The 19,732-nt window shown below is 39.4% G+C and overlaps 1 protein-coding gene across 1 annotated transcript in view; it reads right to left on the bottom strand.

Annotated features, from left to right (window-relative positions):
- Positions 1-19,732, bottom strand: part of SDCCAG8 (SHH signaling and ciliogenesis regulator SDCCAG8) — a 101,380-nt gene that overhangs the window by 38,600 nt on the left and 43,048 nt on the right. The window contains exons 14-15 of the mRNA XM_088524152.1: positions 6,637-6,764; positions 4,183-4,291 (exon numbers count right to left, since the gene is read on the bottom strand). Coding sequence (XP_088380278.1) covers positions 4,183-4,291; positions 6,637-6,764 — 237 coding nt within the window. The remainder of the gene's footprint in view (positions 1-4,182; positions 4,292-6,636; positions 6,765-19,732) is intronic.

Below are 19,732 nucleotides of genomic sequence, written 5' to 3'. Positions count from 1 at the left end.
TTTATGGTAAGGCCACTGTGCCAAAAGCATGGCAAAAAAAAAATCTTTTCTGTACAAATAGCTGCTTTATGATCTGCTTTTACATACAAAGTAAAGTTATAAGATCTTCCAAGGATGACATTTTTTCAAATACAGAGGTATAGGACCCCACCTCAGAAACGTAGTTCTCCACTACCATTCAAAGACAGCGGGCTACGGAGACTGCCTTTAGGAGAGATGCTACTGAAGGATATTCTGCAGGCCTTCATGTAAAACTTTGCTGAAGCCATTTTCTGCATCTGACCTTCTGCCCACATCATCTCTTGAAGTCGTCTACTGGCTTGCCATTTTCCACCACCACCAGTTCCTCTCTGTTCTCATTTTCATGCATTTTCTCAGTTGTGTCCTTCCTGTTGGCCCATTCCTGTATCTAGCTGCAGCAGCTCCCACTCCCATGAAGGCAATCTCAAGCTATATTAGGGCCTCCTTTTCAGGTTCTTGACACAGTGAGCTAATGCTGCTAGGTGGAGAAACACTTGGCAATCTCTGCTATTTATTTTCAGATAATAATGTGTTTTCACAGTATGTTTTCTGCCTTTCCTCCACCCTTTTACAGTTACTAGTCTGTGATGGTGAGCCCTAGCAACAAAGTCTGTGTGCGTTTTTATTACTGGAATAATATGATTTGAATATTACTGAAAATCTATTTAATTTTATATTAGTTTAACAGAGAAGCTCTGCTTTTTTAGGAAAAAATCCCATCTGCTTATCTCTGGAATATTCATCACAACACTGAAATGGATTGAAAGGATGCTTACATTTCCTGAAGTTTCTGATTCCTTCCCCAGGCACTCTGTATGGGATTCATGTCACAACTTCAGCCATGTATCAGCTAGTCAACACTTTATATTCAGTGGAAGGTAGGCTGGGCAGTAGAAGGAGTACATGTGGGAAGCATCTTATATGCCTGCCATCTACTTATCCCCTTAAGACCAATGCTGGAAATCAGATACTGGGTTAAAAGAAACCTCTCACTGACCGAGAGTGGCCTTCTCTTATGTTACCTCAACGGGGTGACTAAAACCACCCACCAGAAGAATCGTCATAACCTCAAGACCAATTCTATATCTGCCGAGCGTTTGAGACAGCTCATGTGCAATAAGATAAATCCTACCCCTAACTACCCAATTCACTTATACAAATTTCATGCAAAGTTGCTGAATGCCAGCTCACCAAATAACTCTTGTTTCCTAGCCTAGCCTTGTTTCCTGAACCTCGAGGAAAGTTTCAACATGGAGATGAAACATATATATAAAAAATCAGAAAATCAAATGAAAAAGAAAAGACCCTATATATTAAAACAGCCATATGAGGGCTGCAGTTACAAAATTCCCAGTTATTGAAAACATGATAGTCCCTCTCTGCAGCGCTGCTCTCCAGAAGGTCGGTCCCCAGCATTAAAAAGAGAACGCTGGTGTCAGTACAGGGATGCAGACCTTGCACTTGGCCTTGTTGAATCGCATGAGGTTTTTCACCGCCCAGTTGTCCAGTCTGTCCAGGTCCCTCTGGATGGCAGCACACCCCTCTGGGGTATCGGCTACTCCTCCCAGTTTCGTGTCATCAGCAAACTTGCTGAGGGAGCACTCGGTGCCTTCATCCAGGTCATTGATGAGTAAATTGAACAGGACCGGACCAAGGACTGACGCCCGGGGGACACCACTAGCTACAGGCCTGCAACTAGACTCTGATAACCTCCCTCTGAGCTCTGCCATCCAGCCAGCTCCTAATCCACCTCACTGTCCACTCATCTATCTCACACTTCCGGAGCTTTCCCAGGAGGATGTTGTGAGGGACTTTTCCGAGGACGGAGGTGAGGCTCACTGGCCTGTAGTTGCCTGGGTCCTCCTTCTTGCCTTTTTTGAAGACTGATGTGACATTTGTTTTCTTCCAATCTTCCAGCACCTCCCCTGTTCTCCAGGGTCTTTCAAAGATGATGGAGAGAGGCTTAGCTATGACATCCGCCAGCTCACGCAGCACTCTGGGGTGCCTCCCATCAGGGCCCATGGATTTGTGGGTATCGAGGTTCCTTAGGTGCTCTCTGACCCAACCTTCCTCTACCCAGGGCAAGTCTTCCTCTCTCCAGGCTTCTTCTCTTGTCCCTAGGGCCTGGGACTCTGAAGGGCTGCGCTTGGTAAACACCGAAGCAAAGAAGGCATTCAGCAACTCTGCTTTTTCTGTGTTATTTGTAACCAGGGTGCCCAACCTGTTTGCCAGCGGACCCACGTTTTCCCTGATCTTCCTTTTGCTGTTCATATATTTGAAGAAGTTTTTCTTGTTATTTTTAACGTCCCATGCCAGATTGCATTCCAAACGTGCCTTAGCTTTCCTTGTCGCATCTCTGCATTCCCTGACTACGTTCCTGTATCTCTCCCAGGGGACCTGTCCTTTCTTCCACATTCTGTATACCGCCGCCTTCTGCTTGAGCATTGCCACAAGCTCCTTGCTCATCCACACAGGTCTCCTGCCCCCTCTGCCTGACTTCCTACACACAGGGATGCACTGTTGCTTAGCGTGAAGGAAGTGCCGCTTGAAAACTAACCAGCTCTCTTGGGCCCCCTTCCTTCTAGAGCACTAGCCCATGGGATTCTTCCGAGGAGGTCTCTGAAGAGGCTAAAGTTGGCCCTCCTGAAGTCCCTCGTCGCAAGGCTACTTACAGCCCTGACTCCTCCTCATTGGATCCTGAACTCCACCAACTCATGGTCACTCCAGCCGAGGCTACCCCCCACCTTCACATCTCCTCCAAGTCCCTCCCTATTTGATAGCACGAGGTCTCGTAGCCCACCTCTCCTCGTTGGCTCCTCCATAACCTGTGTCAAAAAGTTATCCTCAATGCACTGCAGGAGCCTCCAGGACTGTTTGTGCCTGGCTGTGTTGTCCTTCCAGTTGATGCCAGGGTAGTTGAAGACCCCCATGAGAACCAGGGCCTGTGACCGTAACGCAACATCCAGCTGACTATAGAAGGCCTCATCAACTTCCTCATCCTGGTCAGGTGGCCTGTAGCAGATGCCCACCACAGGGTCTCCCACATTAGTCTGCCCTCTAATCCTTACCCACAAGCTCTCAACTCACTCATCATCCAACCCCAGACTGAGCTCCATGCATTTCAGTTGCTCTCTCACATAAAGATCAACTCCACCACCTCGCCTTCCCAGCCTGTCCTTCCTAAAGAGCACCTAGCCTTCCATGGCAGCGCTCCAGTCGTGCGAGCTATCCCACCACGTCTCTGTGATTCCGATGAGATCATGTCTCTGGGACCGCACACAAAGCCCCAGCTCATCCTGCTTATTCCCCTTGCTTCGCGCATTGGTGTACAGGCATTTCAGGGAAGTAACTGAGCCTGCAAGTTTCCCAGGAGGGGTGAAAGAGAACCCTCTATAATCATATCCTATCCTCACTTCCCCACTACCATACTCCCACTGGATGCCATCTGACTTTGGCTGTGTGGTACCGATTGCCCTGTCTGTGTGACACTCCCTGTCCCCCTTCTCGTTTATTTTAAAGCCCTCCTAACCAGGCTGGCCAGAGATAGATAAATAGATACCTTAATAATTTATATTTATTTTAACCTTTTGTTGCTTCCAGTTTTCGTTCTATTCTGGAGTTTTTAAATTGCTTTGCATTTAGAACTACTATTGATTTTAATGAGCATGCCACATAACAAGCAGTGGCAGAATTAGAGCTTTGATGAGAAAAAATTTTTTACAAGAATATTTTATTATTATATTATCTTATGTATATAAGAATATTATATTATGTATCTAGTACACAGTATTGTGAATTTAAATAAGTAATTTAAACAACAAACTATAGTTTGGAGAACTTGAAATAGTTAGTAATTTTCATATAACTGCAGAATTGAAATTGTAGCTCTTTTGTTAACTATTTTCTACTTTTTATATTAACAATATGAACATTAGAAAGAGTACAATAGTATGTCCTTTTTATACTGGAATAGTAAAAGAAATTTGAATTAAGGGTCAGATCTGAAAAGAGAAAAATTAGAATTTCCCTGCATAAAAATCCATATATGTTTCTTAAATGGTGTATGCTACAATCACATTGAGAAGTCAAAGAGCAAATACAAATAAAAATAAGGAAGCATGGTCTAATAATAAAAGGAATAGGGTAAGAAAATATACTAACCTGTATTTTTCTGATACTTGCTCCAACTTCCTTGCCAATGTACAACATTCTTCCTTTAATTTTGCTACAAATGTGTTGTGGGAGGTCAGCAATGAATCCAGTTCACTTACTAGAAATTACAAAATTATAAAACTAGAAATAAATTTCAAAATTCTGTTAAAAATTCATAGAGAAACAATTTAATATAGTCTTATTTTCTTTCTTCTAGTCCTACCATTTTTTGTATATTTTTTAAACTTTGGTTACCTAGGCGAGGGAGTATAATATTAAATAGCATTTACCAAAGAAGGGCTACATGCCAGAATAAGCTAACCTAAAATTTTATTTATTTTCGCCAAGTAATATCCACATGTCCCCACTCCCTTCCCACCCCTAAAACTTATTTTTTTTTTTTGGATTGTTATCATTAGGATATTAGCTTGTATAGGGTAGAAGGTTCTTCATTTCTGTAGAGATAATTCAATTCTGGCAACTATCACTTTCTAGTAAAAGGCAGATGAGGGAGCTTCCTTTAGAAACGCACAGGAGTGTAAACAGACAATTCGATGCGACCACGGACTCAGATCTTGTGCAACAGGAATCGTCACTAAGACTAGAGATGTAATCTGGTATTTCTGCTTTTCTAGGCAGAAGCTCACTGATGTTTCTGAGAGGAATGAGATTGGCAAACAATAGCCTAGCCAATCTTTCTGTACTCAGTTGGTGTAGACACTGATGGACATACTAGGAATGCAAAGACATCATAGACTTTTTTTTTTTTTTTTTGTAAAGAAAATAGCTCCTTTAATTACTGTGTCCTGCGCTTACAATGTTTTTTTTTGAAAAATATTATTTCGTTTATTTATTTTTAATGATGAGCTATAGACTTATTGTCAAGTAGCAGGCATAGTGAAACCACGCTATAAATTTATTTTCACTTACTACCACTTTGGCCACACCAAAAATCATGACCTAGAAATCAAAGATCTTTACAGTTTCTAAATGAAGATATTGCAGAATAAAGTTTCTGAGTTCTGCTTTTCAAACCATCCACAGAAGAACAGGCTATTGTTACCCAAATTTCTTATGTACACATAAGCTCAAAATAAACACGGGTTACTTTATGTACAAAATGAACAGCTACCATCATTTGCAACTCTTCCTAATTGTATTAGAAATATAAAAAGCCATAGTTAGTCTTAATGCTTTTTCATTTTGGTATATTGCAACAATTTACGCACCAAGAGGGGTAAATTACACATCTCTTATGCAAAATTACACTTGGTCATATACAGATGTGTTGGGTACAGAAGGGAAAATGATTTTGAGAACTTCTTTTCCTCTCCTGCTGTGTAGATAGCAGTCATAACGTATTTGTTTGCATTCTCTGAACACAAGCTAAGGTCTCTCATAATGTGATAATGCCTCAAAAAAGGCAAAAATAAATTAGATGGAAGATGTAAATGTGTCTGCTACCTCAGGTATTAGCTGGCGCTGTTTAGGAGTAACACAAGCTACATTTTTCTAAAGATGGTGCGAGACAGGTGGATGAAAATGGTATTTCATTAAACATATGAATATACCATGTTCCATAAAAGCTGAAGCTCATCAGTCTTTCCATGCTCAGAGGTTAGAGATTTCCCTCTAAAAAATTTAATTTTGTTTTTTAACTTGGACCTTTATTAATGTTTTTGGCACGATAGTTAGCAATAACACTTTTTTTTTTTTTTTTGAAAATCCATTTTACTTCAAGATTAAAGGTGAAAAGTTTTTGATCAGCCAAGGCAATGGAATGAAGTATGAAAACCTGAAGTATGCACGGGATTAAACATCTTTCTTCTAGATCGAGAGTGAGGGGGGACATACTAATGCTGAAAATGTTTGAGGCTGCAAAGATTAAATAAAGGAACATATCAATTTGGAGCCAGTGAATTACATCCAGCTGCGACAGTGAATTAAGAACCGATTAATGGCTAAAGCTTTTCTCCAGTTTGGATGCCGAAGCAAACTCATTAAGCTTTTAGAGTAGCTATAATGTGTGTACTGTGGGAACTGTTCAATGCTATTCAGGAGACTTTAACTGTAAGCTCAGAGCATTTCCCGCAGAGCTTCTGATGCTATTTTCTTTATATAACATGTGTGCCTGAAAATCCAGCCAAAAACAAGCCCTTTGTTTTTCTACTTTGTTGTGGTCTCTCTCAGCTTTACGTTTCTTGAACACAGGTAAATAAACTCATAATCCAGATGGTGCAACAGATGTGAGAGCAGCACTCTGAAATCAACAGACAGTGGGCAATACTTTCCATTTTCTCTTTTAAACGCTAACTAATATGTAATTCGGAATCTCCGGTGTAGTTAGCATCTGCTCCCTTCGGCCAGCCAAAGGTTACAGGTGTTCCTGATGTCATTTCACAGTAAGGCGTGGGCCTGGCTTGTGAGCGAGTGCCCAGGCTCTAATCTTTCCCTACCACCTACCAGTTTTCTCATGCTGGGTCTCCATTTGCTGCATCTTCTGTGTCAGCTCCTGCTCTCTTTGCTGGGCCTGAAGGGCTTGGGCCTTTGCTTCATTGCTAATGCTATGCTGAATGCTCTCTTTCTCCAATCTGAAAAAGCCAAAGAGGAAATAAAGAAAAATAAAAATTCTGCATTGAAGATGAGGTGTAATGCGGCAAAATCATTCAATTAATGATAATAATGGCAAAGAAAATCTGGCCAAGCCTTTTCCATGAAACATTCCCCTCCCACCTCATGCTGCACAAACTGACCTTTCTTTTGCAATGTCAAGCATTCTCCAGTGACTAGTAAAAATGGATAAAAAATGTGATCTATTTCCTGAGTAAAAATTACCCTTCCAGACAAAAATATTTTATTTTAAAAAATTGTAAACACAACTTCTTTTTCATAGGGAAGTTTCTCTGCATCCACTTTGTATTAAACAGATTGAATAATCTTTCTTTTATATCCTGTAAATTTAATTTTGCAATGAAATTTAGGGACCCGATCCCAAGATGGACCAGTTCCCAGTGAATCAGTAGGAGATAAGTCAATGGAGGCAATCTCCACAGTGCTCATAATACAGCTATTCTAAAAGCCTAATGAGTTTTCTTAAGCAACCAAACAAGTTTTAACTATTAATTTATGTAAATAGGAGATGAATGCATCCATTACAATACGGAAGACTGTTAGCACCGCGCAGGCACAGCCGCTTGTGGTTCTGCTCACTGGGGGGTTGTACAGGAAGGTCTAAAGCCCAGTATTATTATTGAAGTATGCAGGCAAGAGAGCAATTTACTTGACCAGATATGCAAGATGGGGCAATCCATTCCTGAGGCAAAACAAATGCCAGACGACCACACTCCATTGAAGCATTTTATTTAATGCAAGCCAACCACGAACAGCGTGGAAAATAAGAAAGCAAAAAGAGATAGGCATATAGAACAGAAAAAGTCCTGAACTGCAAATTGATATCTGGACCTTCCCAAAGGTTGTGAATATTCATGTTGGGCACACATTTGGAGCTAGATTCAAAATTTCAGGGTGTTCACACATATGGGGATGGATTTCTACATTTCAAATGACATACATACGCACACGCTTTTCTGTCAAAACTTCGTTTAAAAGCTTAGGTTTCAATAAAGTATTATGTTTTGGTTAGTTTAGCAATAATATCCATAACGGTGGACAACAAAAAACCTGAGTATAGATCACGTAAGGATAAAGCCATATCTCATGTGGTTGCTACAGTTAACCTTTGGCTTGGTGCCTAATAACCCATCCGAGATATTGCAATATCTCAGCATGACATACACAATGTTAAATCTTCTCTCTTAAATTTACCCGAAAGCAATACAAATGGTGGGTCACATTACAGTAATTCCTGGTCCTGATGTTGCAAGCCCTACCTTAGGCAAAACCCCCATGGAAATTACAGTCTTTTTTTTTTTTTAATAAAGTGAGAAGGATTTAGACAGGTTTGACACAGAGAATATATGTAAATATAGAGACATAGAGACTGTTCTACCTATAAAGAAACAAAGTATTTTTTTTCAAAGAAATTTCATAAAACAAACTGCACCTTTGTGACATTATTCTCCAAATGATTTTGAAACTATACTGGGGCTGCCCTAGGGACTGATGCATGCACCACTTCCTAAGTGTAAATTCCAAACATGGAAAGCATTACTATGAAATATCTTTCCATATTTGCTGGAAATCACTCTCTACTCAAACTGCTCTCCTCACTTCCAAGTATCTTTCATACTCAGGCAGTTTTCATGATCACCGGATGGCTCAAGAGAATGCACCACCACCCGACACAGGTCCCAGACACCTTCGGCTGGAGGAGGTGGCGGGAGGACAGCGTTTCACCCCGCCAGGCCTCGTGCGAGACGGCGGCGGGCAGGCGGGCGCGCTGTACTGGATAGAAGTGTCACTAAGCCTGGAAAGGCTTGTAAATCTAGCTTGACTGCAAGGCTAGGAACACACAAATGAGTTTGAAGTAGAAGGGTGGCTGACTAGTCTCAGTTTTAGCACCTAGAAATTTTAGGATTGAGATGTTTCTAGTGCCACATACCCCACATTTAAATATATAAGAGCAACCTTATAAATATATAAGGCCTGAGGAACAAAGGAACAAAAAGCTCTTCTGAAGTCAAAGCTAAAGAGCTCTTTGCTAAGGAACAAAAAGCTCTTCTGAAGTCAAAGCTAAAATGAGTGGGGAGTCTTTCCGCCGTACCAGTTGTGGACAGCAGTTGTGCTGCCCTCCTACAGAAAATTTCCTTAATATATTCTATACACATAGAGAAAAAAAAATAAAACATGCAAAGGAGTGAGTGAACTAAGGTCCAAGAGATTTCAGGAACTGCTGGTAACTTTTCTGCCACAAACAACAAATGTTGCAAGCATCTTATAAGGTCTGACATGGGCTACTTATTATGGAAAAAAAGGGAGCCACTGTCTGCCAATATCATTTACTACAAATTTCTGTTGTTTCACTGGATTGTGCTCAACTTCAGAATTATTTCAATAAAATGATTTTGCTGGAAACTGCTTAAGAAAAAGAAAGGCTATGAAGACGAAAGAAACACTCCAGAACTAGCATGAAATCACCACAAATTTCATATTGCAAGAACTTCTCATAGTGAAATTTTCTCATATTTAAACATCTTCACTAATGGAAAGCGCATAGACAAAAAAGTAACAATAGGCTACTTTTTGATTACATAAGATGCAAATCATAACTGAAATCAAAACACTTATTGTACCGAAACTTCTTAAAGCATCAACTATTTTTATCACTGAAAGTAGTATGGAGTGGCTAGACTGCAGTAGCCTGTGCCCCAACAGATTCCATAGGCAGAATCTAAGCTGGAAACACTCGTTTTCTCACACAGTATCCTTTCTGAAACACAAAATAACTAAAGTCTGACAGTCTGAAAATAATTGGCTTTGGCCATAACTGTGGTCAGTTTTACTTAGGCACAAGCATTGAACTTGCAGTTATTTTCATCTCTATGCAATGAAGTGAGAAGCTGCCATCAAAGACCTGTTCATATAGAGACTAGATGCCTCATCTCCTTGAGCTCTCTTGTGAACTACAAGTTTTCCATCGTGATTTTGGTTTTGAACACTTGCACAGTTTCAGGGCTGAGTTATGCGTGTCAAGAGCAGCTTATATAGTTCACATACCTCTGAGCATCTGTTTGTGATGCCTGAAAGCCAAGACTTCTAAATGATCATTACAAAAAATAATAACAATAATAAAAAATTGTAGGTAAAGGACAAGGAGGAGAAAAGAGAAATGCCATCATTTGCAAACCTTAAAAAGTCCTTACTATAAATAAAGAAGGTAAAAAGATTATCTTGACTCAAAGTTAAGTTCAAACTATACTACCTGAAATTGAGCCACCAGATTTAATAAAAACTTTCCTATCAATAATAAATAAAAAATGGATAATTTATCCATTTTCAATAGAAGAGTAATATCTGCCAAATGGCTTCTCAGTAAAGGAGTTTAAACCTAGTGTGCAAAAGTGAAATTTGAAATAAAAAACATGGAGCTCATTGATTTTGTCTGCAAAAAGAGAACATGATTTTGAATGAACTTCTAATTTTACAGTGCACTTCAATAGTAGGTATTTCAGAAAGACTTTTTGTTCACACTAAAAATAGTAACAGTAAGAGTATAAAATGAAAAAACACAGGAAGAATCTCAGTGGAGATTTAGGTCTCCGGTGGAGGTTGCCAGTAAGGCTTCTGAAAAAGCAACTATGATGTGAAGCAATCTTGCTTCCTATATTGATTTTTCCATGAAATCATGGAATGCTTTGTAAAACAAATGCTCTAGTAAGGACTATGGACTCAGACAAATTAAAAAATTGTTACTTCAGTTTAGAAGCACACCAGAGGTTATCAGAATCTTATTTTGACATTTTTGTTTCTTGTTAATTATTTTTAAAATGTAAGTAGAATATATTTTAGACTTTCATACATATATACCTTAAATTGATGTCCATAAGGCCCATAGGGCATTAAGGAGTAGCTGGTATTTAATATTCCAAGCATCTGAGGTGTCTGAACTGTCAATATTACTGGTCAATCACCAGTCCTGGAAATCAGTATCAATGTTCACCCTTGGAGAGCTGGAGGGCCAATAGAGTCCAATGCCCTCAGCAGGAGGGCCCAGAGCACCCCCAGGGTGTTAGCCGGGCAGGCCAGCACCGTGCACAGCAAGCCCTGCTGGAAGAGGGAACGCACTCGGCTCTGGGCTCCCTCTGCGCTTCCAGAGGACGGGAACCTCCTCCTCTAGTATGTTTGAAAAGGAACATGTAGCATAAGCTTCTAAATAGCAAAATGAAAAGAAGTTTGGGTTAGTTCTGAGAAAACACTGAAGTGTTTTATTCACAGCACATCTTTAAACAAAACTGGCTCACTGTGCTTACATCATTTATAGCACCATGTCACTTCTGAAAACAGGAATTAAAAGCTTACGTTTATTAGAAATTTGTCAAGATTTTAGCAAATAGCTTTGGGTACAATGGCCCAATAATGTCTTATGCCATATACCCTGGGAGCTTGAGCTGGCTTTCTGAACCATCTTTTCAAAAACTATTGGTATTTCAGCTACAAGTGCCAAGGAAACAATAGAAAATCAGAGCACACTCCTGCTCTTCTCTCCAGCAACAGGTAAAAGACACATAGCAACAATCACAATAAAAACGAACAGAAATGGACACAGAAGGTTATACTACCAGCTCCAGTCACGTTAGGGGAAACATGAGAAAAAGATTTGCAAAGTCTGCTACTGCATTACCAGAAAATACTGCAATGATCAGGTGATAAAAAAGACAGCATACCACGGGCATACACAGCCCATACTTTGGGTCAGAAGGGGTCACAATTTTTTCCTCTCTATCCTCATACATGTTTTCATATCATAGCTAATTTGTAAACAGAAGGATAAGGGCTCAGTTTCTCCTGGTGACTGGACAAGCCTGACAGTTTTTCAAATATAAAAAGGAAATTACCATACAAGCAGAAGTCATTCTCTCCAGAAGTGATGTTAAATCATTCTCTCTTTACATTAATCCAGAAGTCCTAAAGCTCCTTTGAGCTCTGCCATTCAATTTAACAGCAGTGCTGTATCTTATTCATATTTATACTGGAGAATATATTTCTAGGGTTATATATTACCTAACATCTTTTAATATTTTCAGATATTTAGACTATAAAATGCAACACAGTAAGACCCCAGGTTCTGAAGGCAAATAAGTGAATGCTGGTTTTAAGTGAAACCATAATTCAAAACCAGTTATTTTCACACCATACAGGTTAACAGTTCTAGAGCACAGACTTGCTAAAATGTTTAAGGTCAAGTCAGGAACAAGATTCAGGCTTCGATGAAACCTGTGTGTGGTACTGGTGGTCTTGGTCTGGCTTCCTTTGCCAGAGGAAGCACAGTCTACTCCCTAGGACTATTTCATCTAAAACTTTCTTGTTAACCTAGAATTGTTATGACCAAGGACACAGCTGAAAAGACAGTATTTTCAGTAGAAAATTTTTCAGAAAATTATAGCATTTCTTTCACTTGAGATTTTTTGCTCCCATTTATTTTTAATAAAATCACTAATTTTTTTTCAATGCATGTTTAGACTAGGTGGATACTGTGGCTATCTCTGCATTTACAGGGCAGAATGAACATGAAACAAATGTTCCTATGTCTAAAAATAAACTCAGAAGATGTACACACACATGCAAGAATTGTGTGGCAAAAACTTGTAAAAGCATCACGATCAGGTCATTTCTTCAAACCTCTCCCGGGAGCTGAAAAATCGCCCTTCCTGTATCCCATTGCGGGAGGTACCTGCTGAGCGGCTCTTCACGCACGTCTGTGGGAAGTGACCGGATGCCGATTCGGGAACGCGCTGGCAGCTCTGCTCCGTGGCGAGCTCAGCTTGCTGGGACCTGCCCCAAGGAGCACACTGCGCTTGGTGAGCGTCAGCACAGTCCACAGCTGTGTGCTCAGATTTTGCAGCAACTTATGTATTTGTTTTATTGGTAGAGTTAGAGGGCTCGGTCATTGTTAAGGGCACATATGGTTCTATTCCTGGGAAATGAGGTTTAAAAAAAGATTTTTTTTGATTTACTTTTATGATGTAAGGTGCCCAATTATATTAGTTTATGGGTACAGTGCGTATCCTAACATAATGGAATGCCAGAGCTTTCTTCTCAAAACCATGCTAAGCAGAAACTACTGCAAGCAACGACAGAAGTTAAATAAAGGTCAGAGACTTGAAATTGTTAAGAAATTAAACATTCAAATTGCTATTGCTCTTTAAATATAGATCTGAAAGGCTAGAAGATACTATAAAATACCTTTTAAAGAGGGTTAATAAACCTACTTTAAATGCATCTATCTATACATAAAACCTTTTCATATATGAGATAAAAGATTGGAAGAGACAGCTGTCCCAAGGTACACAAAAACACCCCACATCCAAGGAACACATCTGGAGGAGAACACAAGAAAAGATTAAACTCTGTCTGTATTTCCAACTTTTGTCAATAGACTGATTACAACCATTTGACAGACTAGCTTGCAGCTATTTTCCCCAAAACACAAATAATAAAGTAGGGCAAACAACTGTTTCTCAAGCCCTGGAATCCATGTAATGGATTTATTTCACTAAATTCCACATTTTTCACTAAATTCTACTTTTTCCTGAAAGTTTCAATTTACTGAGATGGATAGTGGGTGCTTTATTGCCCCGATGAAATTTATTTCTAGATTTCTCTATTTGGAATGTACACAATTCCATACACAACCGGAACCATATTATAACTTTTTAATACATTTGCACTTAATACAAAATTAGCAGGTCAAAGAAACAATAAAATGCAAAGTCTAAGACTTTCGCATTGCCCTTTAAAGCCTGCCTGAGGCATCAGGAGATATTACTCATTAAAAAATGTAGATGAAAAAAAGATTCTTACTCTAATTTTGAGTACTTGCTGCACTTGAAAACAACTTCAAAATTACCATCTACTGGAGATACTGGTACACACAAGAAAGGTGAAAAGGGCACAGGAATAGGCACACAGGGTTCACATTCCTACAAAAGTTTACACAGTATAAAGAAGTTTGACTATAATGACCTTGAGTAGAGTCATAATTGATGTTTCCATTTTCTATCTCTACAGCTATGAACTAGATTAAGCAACAAAATGGAAGGATTTCCTTCCTGCCTTTAAATTCAGAATAATTGAATACATCAACATATCATCTATAAGATGATTTAATTCCTCTGGCATTTTGACTTCAAAAGATATAAACTGCAATCTACCCCTTCAAAGTAGGCAATAGTTCTCGGTATACCAAGCCACAGCTCAATATTAACTGCTCTCTACTTCATTCTTCCAGAATGAAAAAAAAGGTCTCTGTCAGTAACGAGGTCAAATATTCCAACTGAAACCAAAATTTGGTTCGTCTATATTTAAATGCCAATCCTGTGATGGTAGTAAGACTGTGAACTCTTTGTCTGATGAGACCATATAGAAAGAAACAATTAGGTGCAGTATATGAATTGCACTAGAAGATTCGTCACAGAGATTTCTGTGAAGTTTGAGTACATAGTCCTAAGCATTTCACAGCACTGTGCCTTCTTCTCTGAAGTATTCTTTTCCTCTTTGCTCTCCTTGTTTCACAAGCCACTTTTACAAATGGCTGAATGTTGAAATGTTTGCTTATCATAGATTTTTGCAGGCATTCACTCTGTGTGTACAGTTATGTAAATTAGTGTAAATTATTTTCACTATATTTAAAATAAAGGAGTAATTTTCCTGACATATGGTGACTCCCAAATTCAGCACCAGCCGTCTCATAACATGCAGTTTCATGATAGACTTAAGCCAGTGCAAGGCAACAGTGCCAGTGCAAGGTGTAGTCCTTTTTTATATACCCTCTGGTAATTAGCACTTGTGCAACCTGCCCAGCAAGAGCAAATGGTTCTGCTTCGATTTGATCAGCTCCCCAAACCATCTGATCATACGGGTGTCTGCCTTCCCCTGTCAGCACAAGCAAGGGGCTGGAAATATGGCTATAGCAGAAGATGGGATTAGCCTTTTCAGTAGCAGCATGGACTTAGAGCAGCTTAGAGCAATTGCAAAACTGTACTCTAAGGCTCAGCTTGCTAATACAGTAAATCTGGCCATCAGGCTCCTAGTATTGAATCAAAAAATGATGCAGCTAAATGATGTAGAGACCTGATCTGCTATGAACTTACTCAGACCGTTCAAATTTATTCCAAAAAAAAAAAAAAAAAAAAAAAAAAAAAAAAAAAAAAAAAGTGTTTTTGGTAGGTTAACTTTGTACCAGCAAGCTTTATGCTGAATCAGGTATCATCTGTCCTCTTGCAGCTGGCATAAAGTCAGCACGAGCGCGGCACTGCTCGCGTTGCTAAGTCGAACGGCAAGCGGCTGCGAGCCCACGCCTGACCCGGACCCCACGCGCGCAGCTGAAGGAGCTCACAGATGTGCTACGGGCGGCTGCTGAGCCCCGCTACCCCACAGACCCTGTGGGGACAGGCACGGAACTTGTAGTTGGAGCTCGCTGTTGTAGACCTGATCCTTCCGAGGCGGCTGCTGTACCCGGCTGTCAGGGAAGTCAATGTGACTTGAACAGATTCTCTGCTTGCAAAGGACCAAGCCTTGCACCAAGAGCCTGGGAAACAGCAGCAGGAACAAGTGCTCTCCAGAAGGATGGCCAGCTCACAGAAAGCACTTGGTATGGGGTGGGGGGTGGCATTTGAACTAGGCTAAGCCAGACTTTTCCCCCAACATACAGCAAGACATCACATATACGACAAAATTGTGACCAAAAGCAGGAAAAACTAGGCTAGCAGAAAAACTAGGCTAGTGTCGCACTGTACCTGACTGTTCTTGATTTGCTCAGGTGCTACCAAACATCCTAATAAAAGACATACTTATCCGCCCGCATATTCCAGGAGCTAGATTTAAGCTTTATTTAAAAATAAAAATCCAGCCTCGCCTTTCATTACTCTGGTTTACTATAGCACAATATTAACATTATCCTGACTGGAACTTTGTCTGCACATTAGTATTAGCGATAACGGGCAGTCAAGCCTTTTCTTTTCTTGGGGTCAGCTTATAAACCTCTCATCTTTATGCTGTCAAGGGTAAGGGAAAAATGTACCTCAATAGCAACTTTAAAACTAAACTCGCAAATTACTACCATTATGGTAAGTGCTAGATATCCCACTGTGCAGTTTTGCTTTGTGAATTTTTACCTTCTCCCATGCACACTTTTAGCCGCTGATCGCACAGCCTTTCAGTGTTTTCTGCCTTTTCCTTTAAATAAACTGGCTCTGGCTCCTTCCATCTGGTTCCCCTTCCGTCAGCAACCCTGCACCTGTTCACACCTCCTCTCCTGTTGGATTCCACTGAACATTTCCTCCTCTGCCAGGGCTATTCTGGCACTCGCAACCTTTCTGTCATTCAATCCATCTGTCAGAAGTGAACTTTGTTTACCGCAAGCTTCTGCTTTCTTCTTCAAGAAGCAAAGCCCCTCAAGGTCATTGTCAAATGAACTGTCGGCGTGGATTTAAATCCACTTCTGCTAACCAGCAGAAGACGAAGTTCTTTACAGTTCTGCATTTGTGAGGATTGGTCTGGCGTATAAGAAGAAATCACACCAAAGTAAAAATAATACATCTTAGTGATCATTTGCTAGCACCAACAGCTAATACATTTCTCTGCATATCTGTGTCTCTCCGCAAAGACTGACAGAATCGCTTGGAAAGACTTTTAAAGCTATGCAAAGAAGTGGGCAATGCTTAATAAAAACACTGTAAATAAAATCACAAACGAAAATCTCTTGACTGGCAATTTAATGCTGCGTAACAAAGCTATTTACTATAAACAAAGGTAGAATAGGAACCTCAGAACGAATAAGATTACAGTAAAATAATTTAGAGAGCTAAAGGGGCCAATCATTTTAAATTATTTTTACCTGCCGAACAGTTTTTTTTTTTTTTTTTTTTTTTTTTTTACTTACCTACAGATGTTTAAAATGCAATACTTTAAAAATGAAATATTCCTGATTTTTTTTTCTGCTTTTAAACCTTGTAAAACACACACATGCACCTGTATTAAAATACTGCTTTGCATGCTGAGGTGAATTGCAAAGATTCTTTTATCAGGGCTGCGCCTAAATTCATATTGTCAACAGGATATATTATTTTTAGCAATTCCTGTGCCCATATTTCTTTTCACAAATAGATTCTGATAACCACTAGCTGCTGAATTATTAAATGACCTCTTCAACAGTCTCATTCTTCCAAAATAATAAATACCTTTCAATTCCCCCACATAGATCTTGGCTTCCTTCAAAAGTAAAAAGGAAAAAAAAAAGAAAGAAAAAAAAAGAATTATTTCAGCAAGATGAAATATGGTATCAAAAATAAAAAAATAAAATATATATTTTAAGTTTTATATACAATTATAATGAACCACCCATTTTATTACCCTTTTACCCAAAAGGAATTTAAAGTAAAGCTTTCTGGGAGCAAATCCAGAAGGTAATCCAACCTCATTAGCAGAAACACAGTTATACTTATGCTAGGTCTGAATTTGATGCTAATAAAAATTGCACCAACAAATATCATGGAAGTTTAGCTGAATAACAACGTAAAACTGACAGAACCTTGTTACCGTTACATCCTTCATATAGGGACTAGTGCCTGCATTTTAAAGGGAACATTTTCTGTGGCTATTAGCTTCTTTCTTAGGAAACGAAGGTGCACTGGAAAGGCATGGAAGAGGAGCTTAGGAGCAAGAACATGCAGCAGTGGCCCACCTGACCACAGAGAGATCCTTACTCTTTAGTTTGATTTAAGCCCTGTAGAAGGCACGTGAACATCAAGGAGAAGATAATCCAAACAGGTGCTCCTATTCCTGCAAAACTGCAGGACTTTGGATATTCACCTAGAGCAGAGAGACAACCATCGGTGGCGGGAGCGCGAAGCCGGCGCGGCCGGCGGCGCGGGAAGCAGGTGAGCCCTGCGGAGCCGCCGGCAGCGGGCGCAGAGCTGCTCCCGCTCGGGACAGGCTTCTCCCGCTCCCGATCTTCCCCCACGACCAATCACCAGCGCTAGGGAACTGAGCAAGGGTGTGACGAGAGCAGCGCGGCAGCCCAAGCAGGCGCGCAGGTAGCTGTGGGTTCCCTCCCCACACACCTCCATCCACCCCTGCAAACACTTTTTACAGAGTGTGCAGCCTATAGCACAGCCTATAGCAAATGTTCTTAAAATGTCAACTTTGATAAAGTCTCCTTTTTTTTTTTTTTCCCCCCCCGTAGCTAATAATTTTGGAAATAGAATCCTGCATAGGAGTATTAAAAAAAAAAAATACTGCATGTGAACAAAATAAACTTTCATTATATTCTTGAAAGCACAAAGCGTCTTTTAAAATTGCTTAAGTTAATTAAAAAAAAAAAAACTGCTGACAGAAAAAGTACATTTTTGCTTAGTGTAAAAATAATCTTTCAGATATACTTGAAGGAAAATTCCTACAATTGATGAAACAGAAATATTTCTCCAGCAGCATATTCAGCAAACATCCAGCAGGCTTTAACACGTGTGTCTGAAAGATTTTTAGGCTTTAAAAAAGAATCATTATCCTGTTGTCATTAGTCACACACAAACAGAAAACCTAGTTTGAATGAGATCAAAGTAAATAGTTGATATACACGCATAAACTTATTACTGTTAGTGCTGAATAATAAATGCCCAAAACAAAGACCTTTTAAATAAGATGTTTGTTTTCTATAGCAGTTACAGTCTCTTCTGCATTTTGTCTGAATTCACTGCTCGCTCGGAAGCGCCTTAAGTATCGATGCTGCTCCTGAGCGGCACTCTGCACGCAGGAGCAATTTGGCTGCCTCAACAACCTGATGCGATGTATAAAGGATGAAATCATTAGAGAAATGCAATGTGAGCAGTTGCAGTTCAAAAGCTACAGAATAAAAAATGAGATAAAACCAAGACAAAACTCTGCAAATGTATTATTGCCTTTTCCTTGAGAAATTTGTACTGTAGGATAAGAAATTAAATTGTTCACCAGGTTTTAAACTTTGTGAAAATGAAAAAAGGTGATTTACAAAGACTTTCGTATCTCAAATTAACTGATGATTTTAGATTTCTCCTTTATTTCTGTATTTAGATTTTCTCTATTCCTGTTTTAAAACTTCATTAATGGCCTTTAAATATGTGTAGTAATTTTAAGTGTTTAAATAAATAATAAAAAGATATTTAAATAATTGTGTATTATTTTGAAGCAAAGCTCAGAAATTTCTAAAAGCCACTGCCAGAAGACGAGAGCCCCGATTCATTTCAAATCATCCAGTATCACTCTTCGTAAAGCAGCATATGGTCTTACCATGGCAGGTAAAATATTTTACCTTCTATAATAACGCAGAGCAGCTAATTTATCTACATGCCATATAATGAGATAAACAATTTCAGCTGCACTACAAAAAAACCTGCAGGCAAGGGAGATATGCATCTCTTCCCCCCTCCACTCTATTGATTTTTTCTGCCTATACATTCAGTTAATTGCTAATAATAGAGGTTATTTTTTCTTCCATCTCCTTCTTCACTACCTTAAAGCAAGACCTTCTTTGCAGTTGTAGAAATATTTGTAGTTTCTACAGCTGCAGGACAAAGAACTGAGAGATTTTTCACAGATTTGCTCAGGGAAAAAAAAAAAAGGAAAGAATTAAAATTAAAAAAAAAAAGCTTGCAAGGTTCTGAGTAAAGCAGAGTGAATGACAACTTTCAAAGCTACCACAATCATTTACTAATGTGCTGCTATATCAAATAAGTCTAATTTTTTTTGACAGCACCAAATTAGATTTATTGCAGAAACTGCTGCATAAATAGCATATGGCTGTGTTATACCACCTATTTCAAATCCCTGTAATGTTTCCTCCCCTCCCCGCTCAAAATGAATAATTGAGCCAAGTTATAAACCTTCTGCAAGAGAGACATACAAGTTC

Source organism: Tinamus guttatus, unplaced genomic scaffold (genome assembly GCF_059628265.1).
Source record: "Tinamus guttatus ecotype Peru unplaced genomic scaffold, ASM5962826v1 Tinamus_guttatus_pri_ptg000208l, whole genome shotgun sequence".
Classification (NCBI taxonomy): Eukaryota; Metazoa; Chordata; class Aves; order Tinamiformes; family Tinamidae; genus Tinamus; species Tinamus guttatus.
The sequence above is the reverse complement of the archived record's forward strand: the minus strand, read 5'-3'. Positions and strand labels throughout refer to the sequence as shown.